A 20,909-nucleotide genomic window follows, 5' to 3' on the forward strand; every position below is an offset into this window, starting at 1 on the left:
AAATCTGTAATAGCTGGAGCATTTGGATTTTTACAGGCTTTTTATGAGTTCTGTCTTTCACTGACTGGTTTAGTAGATTATTGCAAATGGATCTTTTAAATGTGCTGCACGACTCACGGCACAACTAGAGAATGAAGTTTTCTGAGTTCAGACTCTGCCTCTCCTTACTCTCTTGACTTCAAAGGTATTTGAAAGTAATATATTTATGTGGTTCCCTTTTGCTTTCAAATTTTTTTTAAAGGGTGAATGGTATTTGTGTCTTGATATTAGAAGCCACACTGGAATTATTTCAGAGTTGTTATTACGCCCTTGAACTATATCAAAGGCTTCCAATGAAGATCAGAGTTAAGTTGCCATTGGGTGAAACCTCTCCTGTGGACAGGCAGAAATGGTGTAATGCTAATACAACCAGTTTGTTATACTCTGTAAGAACAACTCCTGTTGATATCACATCAAGCCCACGGCACCAAAGAAGTTAGTGGAATGAATATACTGCAACAGGCTCTTAAAATCCGAGCCATTTCTGCATGTGATTTATGCTTGGATAAAAGAATATCACAGCATATAGATGAAGAACATGTATGTGTGATTGTTGTGCCTGTAGTATTCTCTATATTTTTATAGTTCTAGAGGCATATAGGTATTCTGATTATCTGCACATACTCTGAAAACAGATCATTTCCAGTATATACAGTACATCAGACATTTTGCATACCCATAGGGATATAGCAAAACAAAGGTGCAGAATAGTTGAGATTTCAGGTACAAAAGCAAAATATCAGATCATGTGAAAGTTGAACTTCCACTGGCAAAGTCATTCAACCTTATTTCCAACTCTGTATTTTATAGAATTTAATTGTCATAAAGTAAAGAGAGAGGCCTGGACAACATTATCTCTGGACAATATTATTAACTTTATATTTAATAACACTAGTTTTATAGTCCCTGGGATGTTGATTGCAATATGCAGGAGCCTTCTTGTACTTTATGCGCTGCACTGCTGGGGTCTTAATGGTTTCAGTGAGGTTTTGCAGTTTATGTTTCAGAAAGTTGAAGTAAGGGGATGGTTAGAGTTCCAGTGTTACACTTGCAGCTTTCTGTCTCGAAACTATCTGCTGCAAGGGTTTGCTGTTGTGGTGGCTTTTTCCTCACAGCAAGAAAGGTTACCTACTTAGTGTTTTAAAATAAAAGTTTAGAACCGACAGACTATTGTACAAGAAAAATACTGGTGGGTTTTGTTGTTTGGGGTTTTTTTCCCTATTGGTCTTAAGGACTTTGAAGTAGGGACAAAAGCAAAAAGAGTTGGTTCAGTTTGGGGGTAAGAGAGAAAAGGAGACTGAACTAAGGTATTTCAACTAAATATTCCAATGCAGCTTGCTGAATTTCTGCTCAAATGACATGTTGGGATGTAACTCAGGTATTGATCTGTATTTGAGTGTCCAGATTGAGGACAAGCATACTCAAAAGTACTAACAGTGCTGTTGACCCAGATTTCCTTATGATGGAGGAACTGGGGATGGAAGCATCAAATGATTGTCAACCCCAGCCCTAAACACAAAGTCAAGGGTCGGTGGCAATATTTGTGCTTGGCGAGGGGTAGAGGAACTACGCTGCTGGCAGCAAGGCTGGGGGTACCTCTCCTCTGTGCTGGGCTGTGGAAGGGGCTCAGTTTGCTCCTCAGGAAGGTCTTAACGTGGCAGGCTCCATCCCTCTAAGTGCAAAATATCATGGACAGAACAAGGAACTATTTATGCACAGGGACTATCATAGTAAATACACCTGCTTGTGAGCTGCTCCAGCTGTAAGGCTGTGCAGCACTGCTGCATGGAGGCACAAGGCCCTGCATGCAGCTGACAGTTGTGCAGCCCATAAGCAGAGATCCAGGAGGGGACATTGAGTACCTGTGCCCTGGGCAAGCAACCCAGTACGGTCTAAGTCTACGCACCATATGGTTCAGCTGACTCATGAACTCCCTGCTTTCCCCCATCTCCTCTAACTGCGTGCCTCTTCAGGGTTATGGGAAAGATAATAAAGCTTTTGAGAAAGCAAAGGAACTATTTTTTTACCCCTGTGCTAAGAAATCTGCTTGACTCATCTAAACCATGGTAGGGAGAAGGGGTAGAGAGAACAGTGGATAATGGTTTAAAGCTGTAGCAAGTTCATGTGATTGTGTCCAAACACTGGAACCTGAGGAGCTACAACAAAGCTGTTGAATGACCTTCCACTATGGCAATGGTGAGCAGTGTCATGTTCATGTGGGGATGAGTTTTATAATTTTCATGTGAAAAATGAGATTTTAAGGTAACGCTATATTGTAAAATTGAATAGAAAGACAAATTGCGGCACCACTAATTGGTTCCTACTTTCTTTATATTTGTTTGCTATCATCGTTCTGATTGCATTATCACTACTTTGGGTTTTCTTTTTTTTTTTCCCAGGGTATTCTGAAATGTATTGGTTTGGAACAGTCCAAGTATACCATGTTTTCATTTTGTTTGAGGTTTGTAATGACACATTTTATTTTGAGTGATTGTATCCATCAAATCTCAAGAAAAAAATGGCTGCTTCCTAGTTCAGAAGAATATGCAAACAGGAGCTTAATTACATCACTTAATATTGACCAAGAGAAAGAATAAGATGAGCTTGCCAGCTCATTTCCAAAGCATGTTTTGTCCTTTAAGAGGGGAGGGTATGACAGAAAGTTAGGCAGTGCAAAGCAATTAGCATCATTCACATTTTATGTTGCGCTAGCATGGTGCTCTAGCAGCAAAATTCAAACATTCTTTGAATGGGTTAATAAAAGAAGAAATACAGTCGGCATGCAAGAAAAAGGTTTCCAAGAACAAGCCAAAATATGTCCCATTCTTCTAAATTTATCACAGCCATGTCACATTATCCTTGAGACTGCCAGGAATGTCAATTTTTTTGCAATTTTAAAAAAATATCTCATTTAGCACCATATGTTTGGTTAATGTGCCTGATATATCCTGCGTATTCTTTAGTCCATCCATTTCTAATACTAATTTTCTTTTTTTCCCCCCTTGCTAAGCCATATGTTACAATGCTGGTCATTCTATCGACGCTCCTTCCAGGAGCTGAGAGCAAGAGCGAGGGAACTCTGGTTTAATCACCCAGAAAAATTTGCATCTGATGCTGTAAGTCTCACTCTTAGGTACAGAGTCTCAACACTTGAATTAGCATTGTAGGTGCCCAGTGCCTATGAAAATCAGGCTATGAGACAGCATGGTGTATATTAACAACTGTGAGGCAGGAACTAAGATAAATGACTAAATATGGAATTAGGTGTTTAATTTCTGGCACCCATTTTTGAGACTCTTGGCTAGTTTTAAAGGCCTTTTGTTTCATACCTAATGAGTTTTAACACATTTAGTGGTCCCTAGTCCGCAGCTTCCCCTCCTGTGTTGCTCAGGGATGCAGGAAATTAAAAAGTTAAAACTGAAGCTACCCTGGGCAGAGCCCAGGGAGTATGCTGCTGCCTTGCATGGCTTTTCTCAGCATTGTCCCCAAGAGCTAATGAATACTGGGGACCACTGCACTGAAGACTAGATTTCAGCACTTCACACAGCCCCAAGGAAGGGGTAGTGCCAAGTCATAAGGACACCTCTGACTCCCGACTCTCCTCTCTCTCCTCTCTGATGCAGGGCAGCAACAAATTACAATATCCCCCAACCCGTCTCAGCTGCGCTGGCCGGTGAATGGGGAATGGAGCCAAGGATCCTCCCCGTTCCCTGCCTCTTTCTATCCATCTGCTCTGAGCAAGGAACAAACAAGAACAGCCAGAACACAACGGCTGGGTAACCCAGGTGGGGTTTAAAAGTGTTTCTTACTATTCTGTGTATAGGACCGTTGTCCAAATCACAGTCACACCTGGCACTTTCAGGAAACAGAATTCGTAATTCAGGTCTGAGTCTCCTCTGAATGTTATTTAGAGTGTAAGAGAAGAAAATCAGACTGAGTCTATTTTTGTGTTATGGCAGCTTTTAACTACAGAATAAATGGAAAAGTTAATTGCTAAATAAAAAAGAAAATAAAGGGATTTGTGGCATAAAACACAGATGGAAGTCTGAGTGGGTGTGTTACTTTAACTTACTGTACTTGTGTTCATGTGATTCTATAAGTATATGTACGCCAAACATATATTGTCTTAGCCTGCTCCCATTAACATGAATCCATTTTTTTCACTGGACAGAGGGAACCAGATCAAAGACCATGATGGTGCTAAATGGAACAAGATGTGTGCTTTCGTATTTTTTTCCAAAAGGAAATATTAATTTGACATTGGTTTTTCAGTTGAAAAGAATTTTAATTGCAGTACACAATAAGCAGAAAATTCAGACAACAATAATCTTGAAACTGTTAGCAGCATTATATTTCTATCAAGGAATTTGTGCGCCTTTTCAACATTAGAGCTTTCTGAATTTTCATTAATTTGGCATTTCCCTAAACACACAAGTTATTTTGTTCATTCCACATCATGCATCACACCCTTCTGCTCAATGCATAATGCAAGCATAAATGGGATCCTTGTCCTTGAGAGACTCTGGTTACTGGAGCCATTGCACGGATGTTGAAGTCCCGCAGTAAGACTTTCCAAAACTCTGCACTTCGCAAACCTCCAGCCCAAGTTTAATCAGTGAATGCACAGGAATACTTCATGTTCCTCATCTTCTAAGGGGCACTGGAGCATTTGATGGTTTTAATTCCTCTACCTCCTTATGTTTGCCAGTACTAGAAATGCACCACATAAGAGTCTTCCTTGAGTACAGCTAAAGATCTTCAAATTTTCATGTATGAGGCTGAGATATATTTAAATGGACCAGAAAATGATGCGTGAGAATTGAATAAACAAATCCTTCCCAGAACAAATACATATCTAGGAACCTATTTTCCATATACCTATGCACCTTACTAACAGAAGTACTGAAATTAGGATTAACTTTGATGGAGTGAATGGAGTCACAGCCGTGCAAGAGGAGAACAATTCCCCTTCTCTCCAAATCTATAGCTGTAGCTGTATCTGTATATCTATCCAATTTCACTTGATTAATTACTAACGTTATTCTGACTGCACCATATCTTAAACAATAACTCCATCTCAAGTTAGTCCCATTGGTAGACCAGCTAATAGTCATCTCCAAAGATGACCTTGGATAATTACCCCAATATTCCCAGTAGCTCTCTGCCACTAGACTCCTGATAGAGATTTCATAACAAAACCTATGAATGAAACAGGGTGTGGATCTTCATTCTCAAGGGATACATGAAAAGGAATCATGGAAGCTCAGATATCTGCAGGTGGACCATGAAATCAACAACATGCAGAACAAATAGATGATGCAGAAAAACAAGTTGGCTGTTGAAGAAAAAATCATATGATATATGGGAAGAATTTTTCAAGGAATTTTCATCCTTTTGTGCAAACTATTCCAGCAGTTTCACTGAAATCCGTATCAACAGGAATGCTGATCAGCCGCTTTTTTCTTTTTTTCCTGGGGAATTCTTAATTTCAAGCTTGAAATTTTGATGGCTATAATACTGTCAGTCATAGCAAGTCTGTTCTACTTAGTGCTGAGCAAACTTTATTTGTCATCAGCTGAGATACGATCACACTAACTGCCATCCATCAGTTTACTGTATTAGTTGCTCCTATATACACAAAATACAACGCAGATGGAAATTCACTCATCCTAATGAAGTGCTGTTTAGTTTCCACGTTCTGAATGGATACTTGCTCCCCTGGTCACATTCTGAGTTACCATGATCTCTGATTAACTACCTGCCAGTGAGCATCTCGCTTCAGAAGCCTAAATCCAGCTTAATAAACAGTGATTTTACAGAAGAAAAATGAAAGCTCCCCCTCTATCCACTTATCAAACTACTGCATATGCATCACCAACACACACAACCAGTTTCCTCAGAACTCGACATCTGACAGATCATCAGGAAAACAGAGCTAATCTATCTGTACCCATCAACATCGTATCATAGGTGACTGCCAGATACTTAAGAAGCTATCCAAAAGAAATGTCACAACTCTTTTTCAAGACACTACAAAAGAAATGTTCCAAACAAAATAAAGCAAATGCACATACAAGTAAATGAGCCAAAGAACTTAATAAAAAGAGATTGATTAAAATGAGGACCAGAATGTTCAAAAAGGACTGAGAGAGAGAGGTGCCAAAGGCGCATTAAATGGATTCAATGGCTTTAGGTTTTAAATGCTTTTGGACTCCTCAGCAATTTTTAGCCAAAAATGATAATTCAAGTTAGAATCAAAATTCTGATGTCACTTAGGAAAAAGAAGGTTGAAATTTCTCCTTTGTAAATGAGCACCGCTCCATTTACAAAGGAGAAATATCACTTCATGCTGTTGGAAGATCGTGCCTACAGAATTTTAAAACCAAGCGCTACAATATTCACAATTATTTTAAAATCCTACCCCATTAAAATCTGCCTTAAATTGTTTGGTTCAATGTTCCCACAGTGTATTAGCTTATCTGTTTGCATCTATGTTTACAGCATCATCTGGATTATTTTAGAGGTCTTAAGTTAGGCTTCATTCCCGCTTTGTCACCAAAGTGGTTCTTTCAGTAACTAATAAACTAGTACTCAACATGTTACCAATTTCTTCAAAATATAATTGCATGAGTTTTATATTTAAAACCTTTAATGAGAAGCATAATAAACAGCAAGATAACGGTTCAATTTTCCCGTTGATTTAATGTTAGTTTCAGTATCATTTTGCATTGTATAAACATGTATTGTAATAAAAATTAAAAAAATTTCTAATGACGTTTTTAGACATCTTGTCTAAAATTCATGACTACATTTGTTTAATTTCAAATGTTACTTGAGAGTTTTTCACCATACTTGGCAGATTAGATATAGCAGCAGGGACAAACTGCAGCCATCCATAGGAGTATATACCTTTATGTGGGTGCTTTGGGGATGGAACATCTATAGCTGTAAGGCAAAAAATGCCATCATAAATTTGGATGGCATTTACAAAGCCCTCTAAAGTCTTTGCATATGATTATAGCTGAGGTATGATATTTTTGCAAGTAAAAGACCCAGAATAGATTTATGTTTCAACTATATCTTCCTGAGATGCATATGGATGCTAAATTGCAAGTGATACTAAAGAGAATTTTAGTAACTGAAGAGGATGGACTCAAATGTTTGGTTTTTTAAAAATTATGTTTTATTTTCTCAAAAATCATTTGCTCATTATTTGCATGTCATCAAAAGATCATTGGCTATCCAGGCTATATATAACAATGATGGCTGCTAAATGCCAAAGGCATGAGATGGAGATGGGCAAATATGCAGATTTTTTCGACCTGTGACCTCAGCTACTGCATGGTAATGTTTTTAAATTACTTTTATGATGACAAGACTAACTTTGGTGTTAATATTGGTTTTGAAGACTTAATCGGTATACACTGCCATTGAACATATGTTTTAATTAATAAAAGAGCTGCGGTCAGGATTGAAAAGGGCTCAGGTAATTTACCATGTACTGTAAAGTCACCTGATTTCTGTGCAATTTGAGGTGAAGAGTTTACACATTATTCCAAAGAAAGAACAAGTTGCAAACTGAATTCATGTGCATCGTACCAAACTGGAATGGATTTATAATTTGACAGGTCAAGAGTGTACTCATGGAACTGTTATGTATTGCTATCCAGTGGTTCTTGGTATTTTTGCCATATGACTCCCTAGGTTTGACAGTCACAGGACTGAACAGTCATCTTATTTCTCTGTAACACAAAAAATAATTTGTAGCTGACCTACAGCTGCTGTGCTCTTTTACTGGAAAGTGTCCATTGCCAGTTGTACACTGGTGAGCGCCCACTGGAACAGCACTGCAGACCTGCTGCCGGCAGCTCCTGGGGAAGTCTTGGCAGCTCCCAGGCAGCAGAGACTTAAACTGCTTTCCAGCAGATCGGCTCTCAGGCAGGTGATATCAGATAGGTGAAATCAGCCTCATTTTTCTCCATTCCCAATGGCTTTAGGATTCTGGGAAGCACAAAGAATCCCCCCTGGAAAAAAATAAAATGTTCCCATTGCAGAGAAGGCAGAGCACAGCAGTTTGGCTTTGGCATCATTTCCAGAGGAGCCATGTATGACCATGCCGCCTGCAGGTCTGCTTGTGTGATCTTCCCAACACCTCTCCCATCTCCTGAGCAATTTAAAACACATCTGATGGAGAGGCAGAGGGCTCGCAGAGAAAAAGCCCCTGCAAGTTTCATGAAAACAGGCATGGGAAGGGCAGAGGTAACGTGTAAGTGCTCCCTCCAGTGTTATCATTCTGGCAAAGTGGTTGGCACGAGCTCTCTCCTTACTAGACACTGGAGAACCCACACAAGAGGGACACCTCGTACATCCCCCCAACCAACACAAAATGTCTATGCACCGAGAACATGAGCATTGGCATTGTTTGAATAAGCACACCCACCATGTAGTGCTCCACGGTGTTCGGGGTTTCTTAGATATCCTAATTTTATAAAAGAAAGTAAAAGAAGAAAAAAGAAACAAGGTGAGAGAGAACACTATCATATTTTGTAGCAAGCAGGATACTGTGTGAAATCTTGGCCCAGTGAAGTGATAAAGGGGAAGCTTTCAGTTTGCTTAAGGGAAAACTTACGAGCGAATAGTAAAATTACCAAAACACCACATTGCAGAAAATGGGTGCAATTAGGTTCAATTAAGCTGTAAAGAGGAAAATGGCACTTTAGCTTACAAAAATGAAGGGACAGAGGGAGCTAGCAGAAGCAACTTTACAAGATTTGTATGCATGAGAACACTGCTTCACTGGACCAAGAAAGCTACAGTATGGGACAGGATTTTTCTTTTATTAGACACTTTGCTAGATAGCTTTGTCGAACCTCAGAAACTGCTGCTCTGGTATTATGAAATAATCCTACATAACTTGATCTCATGAGTTTAGGAACACAGAAAAATAGCCATGCCAAATCAGATTACAGGGATCCACCTAGTCCAGTATCCTCTCTCTGACAGTGGTAGCTAATGGATGCCTAGAAAAAAGACCAGGGAAAGCATACAGTGATAATTCTCCAAAATACTCTCCCAGCCTCCAATGATTTGTGATTCAAGGACTTCTAGGACAAAGTTGATATCATGGTATTGAAGATACTCAAATCCAAATGCACAGTTTTACACCTCCCCTCCTCCCCTTTTTTGGATTTCTACCCCCATGAGTTTTCTACTCGTCACACAAAAAAGGTTTCACAGTTTGGTGCTGGCAAGTCCAGTGTTCTTGCCTCTAACTCTGAATGAGCTAACAGCTTTCAAGCCCAATGACGTTATGTGTATAAGAGCATCCAACACTTTTTCCTATGTAAAAAAGTGACATGTGTGCTGAGGTGCTCTAAGTGTATATACTTTGGGAGATTTTATATTTTTTTTAAAAAAAAGCAAGAATCTGGCTGTAAATTGATATTAACATTTTTCAGTATATGTGTAAAACACATGTTTCAGAAGAATAGAAGAGAGAAACTGTCACTCACTGGGAAGCTTTAGAGCTATCTGGCTCCCTGGGAAACTGCATGCAACTATTCTGGTGTCCAAGGGTTTGACCAGTGAGTTTCCTCTCCCTGCAAAGAATGAATGCAGAAGTAATAGAAAGTCTGAGGGGGAAGATTTTAGCAAATGGCTAAAGATAATCCTATTCTGCCCACTCCAGCAGGTAGGAAGCAGGTGGTGGTGGTGGAAGAAAAAGGGTGGGAAAGGAGAAACGCCCACCTTCCCCTCCCAGCAGCTGGCACAGGGGAAGGGCAGGAGGCTAACCTAGGAGAAAGTCACACACTCACAGCTCAGCCCTCTGAAATCCCTTTGTGATGCTGCATTGATATGCAACGATGCCGACAGGTCATCGCAGTCCCAGCACTGCCACACAATGTCAGGACGTTCTGCTCTGATTATTTGGGGTCTTGCTGTGACTCCCTTTCAGGATGTAGCATGGCTCACCGGCACTTGGTGATTGAAACTTAGCACACTGGGGTGGCGTAGCTTCATTAATGCTGCTACCAGTACACATAAAAATCCCGTATGCCCAGACAGGAACCGGGACTTCTTAAGCACTGTGCTTATTCTATTATCCACTTCTCAGTATAGTTTTTCTGAAGTTTTAATTTTCTAATCGAATTGGTGCCTACATGTCAGATTTTTACTTCCTTTATAAAAAGAATCAGTAAAAGTAGGGGGTCTAAAAAAATCAGCTTATCCTTACATTTTTGATGGCATATTGACTTTATAAGAGTCTAAAGGCAGGAGTGATATATTAGGGAGTCCCTATAACTTTACTTAAAGCAAAAATTAGAAAGTGATCGAAAAGTTTTATAGCGGAGAGCAGAAATATAATTTTAAGCCTCTTAAAATTGCCTGAACTGTGAAATCAAGTAATGAACACTAGAAAAGGATCTGTCAGCTGGAATCAAAGCTTAGACTAGTCAGCATTTTCTTCCTAAACCTTATTATGGCAAAGATTTTTCATCTCTGCACTCTGTTCATCCCAACAAATAAACCAACTTGACCTCCACCTGTTACTCGGTGAAGTCTGCTGTCATCTTTGACTATTGACTAAACCCTATTCTTTCCCTTCAAAGCCCTCTGCACCACTGAGAAGGTGGGAAGACACAGCTGTGCACTGATTCAAATTGATACCAGTTCATAACCAGACAGCATTTCACAGTACAAATTACAAGCAACAGAGGAGAAAAAAAAAAAAAAAAGAAAAGAAAAAAAATGTAGTGCCAATGAATTCTGGAAGGGGGCAACATTTTTCAGCAATTTAACAATGAGATTTTCATAGAAAGAAGTTATTTTTTTGCGTGATGCTATGAACTAGCATTTGAAGCAAGAAACATTTTGCTTATGCCTTAACAATGAACCTGTGCTAACACCACATAGGAAGAACTAAAGAACATAATGGAAGCTATTTGTGTTTCTTTTATATTTCGTAAGTTGAATGCATTAACTGTTTCAAAGAGATTCAGCTCCAAATGCATGTAGGTTTCTAGACTTAAAAACAAGTCACGGCTATATAATATAACATCGCTAAATAAAAAAATATTATGGAACACAGAACAGCAAGATATGTCATGAAGAAAACTGTATAGCTATAGCAGTCATTTCTTCAAATATATCATCATGACAAAACCATATAAGAAGCTTTCTAATACAAAGACATATCAGAAAAAGCCATTTCATATAAAGTTGGACTTCTCTGGGTGATTAATGCTACGTTCAACAAAGGAGACAGTGTCTGTCTAATTACATTAAATACTTATCTTCTAGGGATTGGCAGGGTGTTTCTGCTCAATGTCACTTTTCATGACAATGCAATGATAGATCCGTTTACTTACCAGTGCCATTAGCAAAAATTGTACTGTTTTCTCAACTGCCCTCATATCACAAAAATATTTGATTAACACACTGTAGCTTATCTAATACTCTAAGCAACATATTCTGCATAGTTTTCCCTCTATTAAAAGAACAAGATTACAGCTTGTAAAATTTTTATTGCACTCACACAAAAATAAATGAATAATGTGTGATACAGTTCAAATACCTTACTAGTTCACAAAACAGGTTTATTCGATTTAAAATGGTAACTTGTACTTAAAATATTAAGATTTGGGGGGAAACAAACAAACAAAGTCAGTACTCTGAGGCACTACTTCCCATCCAGTCTTTAGTTATTATTTCCTTTTCATTTCAGCACATCTTTTGAAACTTTTAATACCTTGGAGGGGGGGAGGGGAGGGGGCAAAGCAGCTTTCATTCCTTTGCTGAAAAATAGATATGGCCATCTCCCAAGTCTTTAAAATTCACCACATTGTGAACCGACTCTTCAGAGTCATGCTACTGTGCCAACATACAAAGAACAATAAACCTCTGAAAGAATGTACACAGCGAAGGCAGTTTATATAGTAACAAGATAATTTCATAAACCTATATTGAAGAGAAAGGCTGTGATGTAACATTCTAGCAGTATATATCAGCTACCTGATATTTACTAACAAGGTTAAGCTACTATCTGTTTGTCTCAGCACTCTTCATAATTCACTTTTTAATGGATGAACAGGAAAAGTCAGCAGTGTATGGCACAGATCATTTTAGAAATAGGACAAGACAGCTTACGGCAGTATCTATTTCAAAACACGCTCCATCTTTCCATACGATCACATCAAAAGTCTATACTTAGCAGCTACGATACTTCAAATCTACTCATAAATCCTTTGAGGGGTAAATTTCTATTTCTAAATAAAACAGCCAATTTGAAAAACAAAGAATCCTGAGGAGGAGGTGTCACCGTCAACTGGTACCACGTATAGTGCATCATTTCTCATCTTCTTGGTATCTTATGCCTGTGCAGGAGAAGGCACATGGGAAGCTTCCTTGAGCGAGGAGTTAGGACTCCAACCCCATTTTGTTACAGCCTCTCACACTGCCACGAAATGGCAGCAAGAATGTACCAGATTTGACTCATATTAGGCGTAACTCGATACAGCAATGCAGAATTAACCAAAACTGTCCTTTAAAATCCCTTGCAAGTGACTCTTGCAGCAAGAGGATGACACCGCAGCCAACTGCCACATACGACTCTCCAAATTAATAATGGATTTAGGATATTCATTCCCTGAGCTGTGAGGGTTCGGGGTGTGTCTGCAATTATCTAGATATAAGTCTGACACACATTATCCTTCTATCAATGTCATTTCTCTTAGTAGCCAACAGATTATCAGCAGCTTTGTGATATTCCAGGTGTCAAAGAAGAATTAAAACCACAACAATTGCACAAACAAAGGGACAAAAGATGGGATACGTGTTTCTGAGCCCTGCATATCAATTTAATATGTGCAGCTGACAATGATGCAAATGTCCTCGGGAGAGAGGCAGCAAGATCGCTGCCCAAACATACACACACCACCGTCAGCAAGATGGCAGGGAACAGAAGCAGTAGGATTCCCAGCCCAGGACACATGCCTCAGCAGGCAAAGCAACCCAATGAAACAATCCTCTGGTTGGGGAGAATTTTGGAAGCACCTGATATGGAAAAGGGCCCTAAACAAGCCAGATGGTACTTTTAGCTGGCAGCAGAAAGTAGGAGACAGCCAAAAACATTACAGCATTTCCCCAAGAGGCCAGCAAATCGATTTTTAACCATTTTTTTTTAAAGTGGCGCGATGAATATAAAAATAATGTTTCTATGCATTTTTAAGTCACTAATTTTATGAATAATACACTTAAGAAGGCAACAACTGGAGGAGATGAGAAAGCAATGGATTTTGACTTTCCCAGGGTGGTTGTATATTTGACATCGGGTTTCTATTCAGTCACTGACACTGTTTACTCTGAATTAAGTGCCAGGTTTTGTTCAGGGTTTTTCACATAACATTAAAGAGAAAAATCCTGCAAAAGTAGAGAAATAACACTGTAAAATCACAATAGCACAACAGTTCACTGGACATGGCTGAAATGTTGTTTGTAAGACTGCTTTGCCCTCTTAAAACCTGTCCCCCCAAATTATTGGGTTTCTAGATGGTAATGTATTAATAAAGGGCAAACAATTTATTTAATACTTACAAGTTCCCATTTGGCTAGGGATTTGCATAAGAAATACAGCTGATTTGAGGATCTTTTAATTTTTAAAATCTCCAAATGGCCAGAATTTGCAATTCCGCCTGTATGACAGGACTGTTTTCAGGAATCAATTTGATGTCAGATGTTGAACCTTTACTTTGACTGTCAGAAGCAGCTCCTTGCACAGCACATTTAGATTAGGCGTGGCCAAGTGCTTTTCACTCAAGGAATGGAAAAGCGATGTAGGTTGCAAGGACTGAAAGGGCAGAGTGAGGCAGAGGAGTCATGGAGCAAGCGGGAATGACCATTACCCTTTGCTTCAAAGATGCACCTCACACCTAGGACTGGCCAAGTTCAGAGGAAGAGTCAGGATGATGCTTTACTTTCATGTGCCATTACTTCAGTTAACAGTAAAGGCAAGCCCTAAGACAGGGTTAAATCTGGACTACATCCAAAGTGCTTTCTCCTGTTCGGAGCAAGGTAGTGCATTAGCTTACTGCATCACAGATAATACTCCTGGAGACAAATGTGGGCTGCTGTAATAAAACGGGACGTTACACTAAGTACAAAGAAAGATAATCTATACATTTGTATTTTCCAAATCTCATTGATTATAAATCCTTACTTTACCAAAAAAAAAAAAAAAAAAAAAGTATTTCCTTTATATAGGTGGAATATAGGTGGAACTTAAGACTTTGCCTCCAGCCCTTGCTGATATTAAATGGTCCTGTTCTTTTCAAGAGTACTGCTCTTGGACACGAAGACTGCAGGTACCTTCTCACTTTGCTGGCTTTTGGGGGTTCAAAGATCTGCACACAAATCCTAGCAAGGCAAATGAAGACTGCATAAACCAATAAAAAAGCCTATAATTTTTCAGCTAATTTTAGCAGCAGGGTCTCTTATGTTACACTTTTTGGTGTATATCACACTAAAAATACCAGCAACCATTGACATAAGACAATAGCAGAAAGGAGGATCTCACTAGGACTGCAGGCTGTGCAAGAGTGGTGTGGGAAAGCAGAGGTGGAGAATGCTATGGATTACCTGCTCTCCCCTGAGCAAGACAGCAGTGAAATCAGAACTGTAGCCAGTATACACACTAGATGAAGATACTGCATAAATTTCAAGTTTTTGTGGAGCTGGAAAATGAAAGAATATTAAAAAGTACTTAATAGTAGCCCCTTACATAGGCTGTAGTGTCCTTACTACAGTCACTCCAGCGGGGCTCAGCCGTACAGGGTAGCACTGCATTCATGTCATGAGCTCTGGAGTTATGGGTCAAGGTTACAGACTACCCACTCTGGGTGAACAACACAGCTGCTATCCCAGCACATATACATTCCTGGAGGTATAGGATAGCTCTGCAGCCACTCAGCCAAATTGTTACCTGAGCTAACAGGCTGCTAGACAGATTTCTCTGCTTTCCTATGCTCACTGACTGCTGTGGTCAAAGTGTTGGGGCAGCACTTAACTTGAAAGAAAGTAAAGAAAGTAACCAGGGAATGATTTATTCACTACTTCAGGCAGTAAAAAAACCACTAAGGAGCATCAAGCAAAATGATCAGGCAACAGACAGAAGAAGTGGTTCTTCCTTACACAGCACCCAGTAAAACTGGAAGTCACTGCCACAGGATGTTGTGGAGGCCAAAATAAAGAACGGGTTAAAAACATCCGAGCACATCTCCAAAAGAAAAGTCCACTGAAGGCTGTCAAACACAGAGATGTGAACAGAGCCTCTGGCTCATGAAATCAAGCTCCTTGCTGCCAAAATCTGTGAGGCTGTACTCTGAAAACCATCACTGGATGCGTGTCCTGCTGTTGTATGCTTTCCTTAAGTGTCCGCTACCAGCTCTTGTCAGAGACAGCATACTGGATTAGGTGAGTGTTCAGTCTCACTGAGAAAAGCCATTTTTTCTTCTCTGTGGGCAGATCCACAGTTTTTGTAGGCTGGAATGTGCTGTAACTGGCAGATGAGAAACAGGAAAATTGCAGTAGGTATCCAGCTCTAATGAAATTAAGATCTCAGATTGCTCCTCACTGTGCAGAACCAGAGGAACATCTAGAGTCAGCGTGGCAGAGACAGTGTGAGAAAGGAAACAGAAAAAAGAGATGTAATATAGTCTGCTTCCTGTTCCCAGTCCTGTACCATCTTCTCTCTGTCCCCTAACACCTCTCATTGCATATTTTAAGTTTGAGTGAAAATGTTTCCATTAAAATAAAGCCCATTTTCTCCTCTAAAGCAAAGATCAAAATATGTGCATGGAGTACAGTAGCCGCACTGTGTGCTACGCAGTAGAGTGATGGTTGTACTGGGAATGTTAATAAACAGTGCCGAGAGCAGAACTTCTGCATAAAAAAGGGTGTATGTTACATCTCTCCCCCTCTCCCCTGTCTCATGCAATATTTACACAGCTGTGCTTTGTAAAATGTGTAGGGGAGTTTTTTATTATTATTTTTTGGTAATTTATTTACCTAAGATAGCCCAGCATCTGTTTTGCGGTGAGCTTCTTTCACAAAGTTTCACAGTTGCCTTGACTGATGCAAAAGGAGGTCATGGTCCTTACTCGGTGATCTTAAAACCATTTGTTTCAACCACTTAGCCATTCTATTTGGCTAATTTGTGTTCTGTTCTGTGTTTTTGGTTTGTTCTCTACTTGGAAATGTGCATCCCTTGGGAACTGATCTGGCTAGGTGAGTATTTTAGTTATCTGTTTTATAAAATGCAGAAGTGCACAGGAATTTGCAATAATATGCATCATTTACTGGCTCTCAATATGTACTGTATATTGGCTCTGAAGACTACTAATATTTTCCAGCTGCCTCCAAAAGAAAAAGTTCAATGCAGTCTTTGCAGTGGGTGCTTTCCCATGACTGCCTACACAGGTGATGAAGACTTTTCCTGTGTCCTGAAGAATTAATAAGCCTGAACGTTTCTGTACCAGCAGCATACCGCAGGAGATAAAATATTGCTTCTGCTTCCCAAACACATTAGAAAAAGCAAGTCTGCTGATCTCAACTGCTAAGACAGCACATGAAAGGAATGTAGTCCATTTCCTAACCAAGATCTAATCTATAGAAGAGTTTATAGATCCAAGTCAACATCCTGAATTGGCCTCAGAAGCAAACAAGAAAACTAGTTCAACTTTTGGAAGACAGGTACAATACTTTCAATGTGTTTAATTCCATTTTGCAATTAAATAGTCCCAAGCCGCACTATCAGATGATCTTCAAGCATAACTGCATCAGAGGAGACCCGTCTGGAGCTCACAAAGATTCAGGTTTGACAGACTCCAAATCAGTAAGAAATGCACAGCCATACTGAAACAGAGGTGCTTGTGTCTTTCGGAGCTCACCTCTGGAAAGACGTAGAAAGTGTCTGCTTTTATCCCAATACCAAGGAAGCTTATAGTTTTCACTTTGTGTCAAAAGTGAAGCACTAACCATATCACTGTCTCTGCTTTATGTGTGGATGTTGAACAGAATGGGTGGCAGAACACAGCTCACCCAGCAATGACGTCTGAGGAATGTTTGGTCCAAGGACTACCAATACAGCACTCCCATCACAGGCATCCCATTGTCATCAGGAAGCATTGTTCCAATATTTGTCAAGGAATATTTTTCCATGGGCTAAATCTTTCCTGTCAGTCTGAAAAATTATTCAGATGATGCTAATTGTCTGTGGAGACAGAAGTAGCTCAAGTGATCTTGTGGTTGTCACAGCACACAAAGATCTGCTTTTAACTTGGGTCATTAAAATCAGTGAAAATAGTATGTGTGGATAATGCTAGCACCAGGCCAGTCGAAAACACAGCTTTAATTTGATAGCTGAAGGGAAACACTTTCTGCATTTTTTAACTCAGAACTCCTACAGATACATACTCATTTTTAAATGATGCATTTCCTGACATCTGGAATCAGATGCAAGAAGCAGAGCCACAACATTGACTTGACTGACTTCTCCAGGACTGTACTGAAGGGATGTTTTCCTCTGGGGATTACAGCAAAGCGGAGGCATGTGCTCTAACACTTGCATGGGATTATTAATTTTATTAAAAATGGAAAGTACAGTTTAGGTTGAATCTCAGGGCCAAGTTTGTTGTGTTGTCCGGTATCTGGGAAAAAAGGAGCCTTTGAGGGATGTGAAAACATCTAGGACTTTTCAATCTGAACTGACTTTTCCATCAGTAGTTCTTTCCCCACCTCTAACTTCCTTCCACGACTTTGAGGCAGAAATGCCAGCAGCGTGGCATGTTGTAGCAGGTCTCATGGATTGCCAAAGAAAAGCTGAGCTATTGATCCAGCGGTAATTTGCTGTCAAAATGACTATGTCTGTTATAGCAAATGAGTAGTGTTAATCATTTGACTGGATGAATGCTACTGCAAAAGACTGACAATGCTCAAAGCACCACTATTGACCTGCTGCATTTTTCCTGGCTCACATTAAGTTCTTGATTTTTGCTGGCCTTGACCAATTAGAGTTTAAGTTATCCATTAAGGTGCAGTTCCAGAAAAATTTCTCTGTAAAATAAACAACTTATATTGGTGAGTAACTCATCAACTACGCTGCAGTCTGATTCTGGTTGCCTGGCAGAGAAACACACACATTTTGTGCAGTATCTGATAAAAGATCTATAATGTGCTAACACAAACCTATCATGTAGCACCTGTGACTAACAGATTGTGATATCAAAGTCTTGATGCCTAAGTGCTCCTGTAAATGCATTAAACTTTTAGCGGCAGGAACTGTAGACTGCCAGTGACAAGGAGCTGATATGGTATTTCAGTACAAGTTGCTAAGTGTTATTGCTCTTACAAGAAAAGAAAAATCTTATGTTCTTGAAAACCACTGGGCAGCTTGTGTTTTGATGGGATACTGTAATGCAGAGAGCAGGGATAAGGGAATACATGCAGTCTACGAAAGCAAAAAGACATTAAGAAAATATCTGTATTGTACAGTGGCTGGAGTTCCTTGGAGTATGCTCTCATCGTACGTTTGATTTCGGGCACCTACCCGTTCACTTGAAGCCAACTTTTTCAGCGGTAGCATGCACTTGGGGCCATGTTTTAATTCCATGTACCAGTAACAGAAGCATGAAAGGTTGCACAGGCCCAAGCACACTCTGCTTCTTGGCTGTGGCAGAACAAGGATCTTGGAAGACGCTGTAAGAGTGGGGAGAAATGCAGGGAGCTGCGTATAAAGCCTTGGAGATAAGATGAAGCACAGGTCTGAACGACAACAGGGAAACGGGGTGAACAGGAGCAGGAGTCCTAGTCACTGTATACAGTCTAACAAAGCTCAGAAGTTCTGCAGAGAAAATGAACACTGGAAGTTTGCATGAACCTGGGAGGCAACAGGTTCTGTCTCGCCATACTGTTCATGGCATCTCTTCAGCCTAACAGCACAAATTAGCCTGATGAAATTCTCTCTGCTGTAAACCAATATGTTCTGGCCACCAGAGAAACATGATCTGTTTCTGACCTCCCATTGGAAGAGCCAAACTATGCCGTGGGCTGGAGCTTTGTCTGGTTGTGAAATGTTCCCACCGTCTTAAGATATTAAGTTCAATGGAGGAAAAAATGGCACTGGTGCCTGCTGATAGATGTGTCAAGGTATGTAATGAAGCTGCCGCACAAGGCAGGTACAATCTTAACAGCTATGTGAGTGTGCTGTCTGACTTTTCTGTACACACTGCAAATCAGAGGGCAAGACAATGTCACATCTGGGAAATACTGAGTAAATATAATTGGCAGGGATCCTGGATGTAGACCTTTTCTGGTCTAAGGAAAAGAGACATTTCCTTGGTTTTGCCTTTCTTAAATAGGTCTATGAGTATCCAAACAGTGTAGCTTAAGGAAATTAATAAAGATCATGAAATTCCTGTGTCTAGTTACAATCCAGTGAAAACTGCCCACTACAGCAAGTTGCTGAAATGTAATGCCAGAGAATTACTTGATACTGAATATTCCAGGTCTGAAGTTGAATGTTTTCCCAGTAAAAAAGGGGTTATTTCTCTATTCCTTATTTTGTATAATACATGGTTCTCATGTTTTTCATCATATTTTCTGCAGTCAGTCCCTTGAATCATTGGCAGTAATGTAGCACAATCATTGGAAGCTTCTCTAAGCTCTGAGTTAGTGTGTGGCATCAAGTCTTTTGATGAGCCCATAGACCTTTTGCCTGAGGACGGATCAGATGCACTCTGCATCACTGATGCTGGGACACACTATACATATTTTATCTTCTAGGTAGTGCCAGGCAACAACTGTGTTTAGGGCATTAAGAATGCATAAAGAACACAATCTAGGACCTCCCTTATACCACTTTCTCTTGCATTTCCAAGATATAATTCCAAACAGACTTTGAAAACAAACTGTTGCGGTCATCTATGCCTGAATGAGTCTTTCTTAGTGTAAGGCATAAATAAAAGTTTCTTAGTAAATATGGAGAACAAGTTTTCTTGCATGCTGAGAATCTGATGAGAAGAAAGCCCGTGCCAGTTTTAAGAAAAGGGTTATTGAAACAAGAATTTGGACTGGTTGCCTGTATGTGGTTGTTCCTTAACCAGCAATGGGGAGAGACATGGTACCATTAAGTTAGAGGTCACTGTCACTGTCACTGCAAGGGAAATACTCCAAAATAAGATCTCAGCTCCTCAGCTGCATAGAAATTGCTCAGAAACTATTTTCAGACAGTCCCATAGCTGGTGGCATGAGAATGAGCAGCACTACCCTGAGTGGTGTAGTGAGCAATCATGAGACTGACTTTAAAAGCATCTTTACTACCGAAGACGTGTCCAGCAGTCTAACAGTGAGCTCTCTAGCTTACTGCAGGTTCATATAATATTATCAACTTCATAAGCCCCTGGAACTGTAAATATGTCTTTCAGTCATGCAGTGCAAGTGGTATTACTAATTCCTTAAGGTTTCTGCACTGGAAGTCTCATTTGGTTCCCAGGGTTTTCAAGGTGAAGACACACAAAAGCCCAGCACAGCGTGACCAGCAGCAGAACAGCTGGGGCAGAACTGAGGCAAGGGACAGTGGACGACCATGGCATGAAAAGCCCCGTCCATCTTTCAGGGGAAGAAGGACCACAGAGCTCCACCCCTTTTGCAGACGAGTACAGTGCTGTAAGTTGGTCAAGACCACAACTGAAGCAGAGCTAACTGCCCCTTCAGATATCTTATGAAGCACAAGGAGTAACTTTCCTGGGATTAATGTCCTCTAGGGACCAAACTCACTTGTGGAAATACAAGTACCAGGAAGATCTAGGTAAAGAAAC

General features: G+C 40.0%; 1 protein-coding gene across 10 annotated transcripts in view; it reads right to left on the bottom strand.

The window, feature by feature from the left end:
• Positions 1-20,909, bottom strand: part of NFIA (nuclear factor I A) — a 255,094-nt gene that overhangs the window by 52,686 nt on the left and 181,499 nt on the right. For 5 of the 10 annotated variants that reach the window (XM_080406410.1, XM_080406411.1, XM_080406409.1 and 2 more), the window contains 2 exons: positions 9,552-9,638; positions 8,480-8,518 (listed from right to left, as the gene is read on the bottom strand). The exons of 3 other annotated variants lie outside the window; for them this stretch is intronic. In XM_080406410.1, coding sequence (XP_080262536.1) covers positions 8,480-8,518; positions 9,552-9,638 — 126 coding nt within the window. The remainder of the gene's footprint in view (positions 1-8,479; positions 8,519-9,551; positions 9,639-20,909) is intronic. 2 more of the 10 variants (XM_080406416.1, XM_080406412.1) reach the window with 1 other exon arrangement.

This window comes from Falco punctatus (assembly GCF_963210335.1).
Source record: "Falco punctatus genome assembly, chromosome: 11".
Lineage (NCBI taxonomy): Eukaryota > Metazoa > Chordata > Aves > Falconiformes > Falconidae > Falco > Falco punctatus.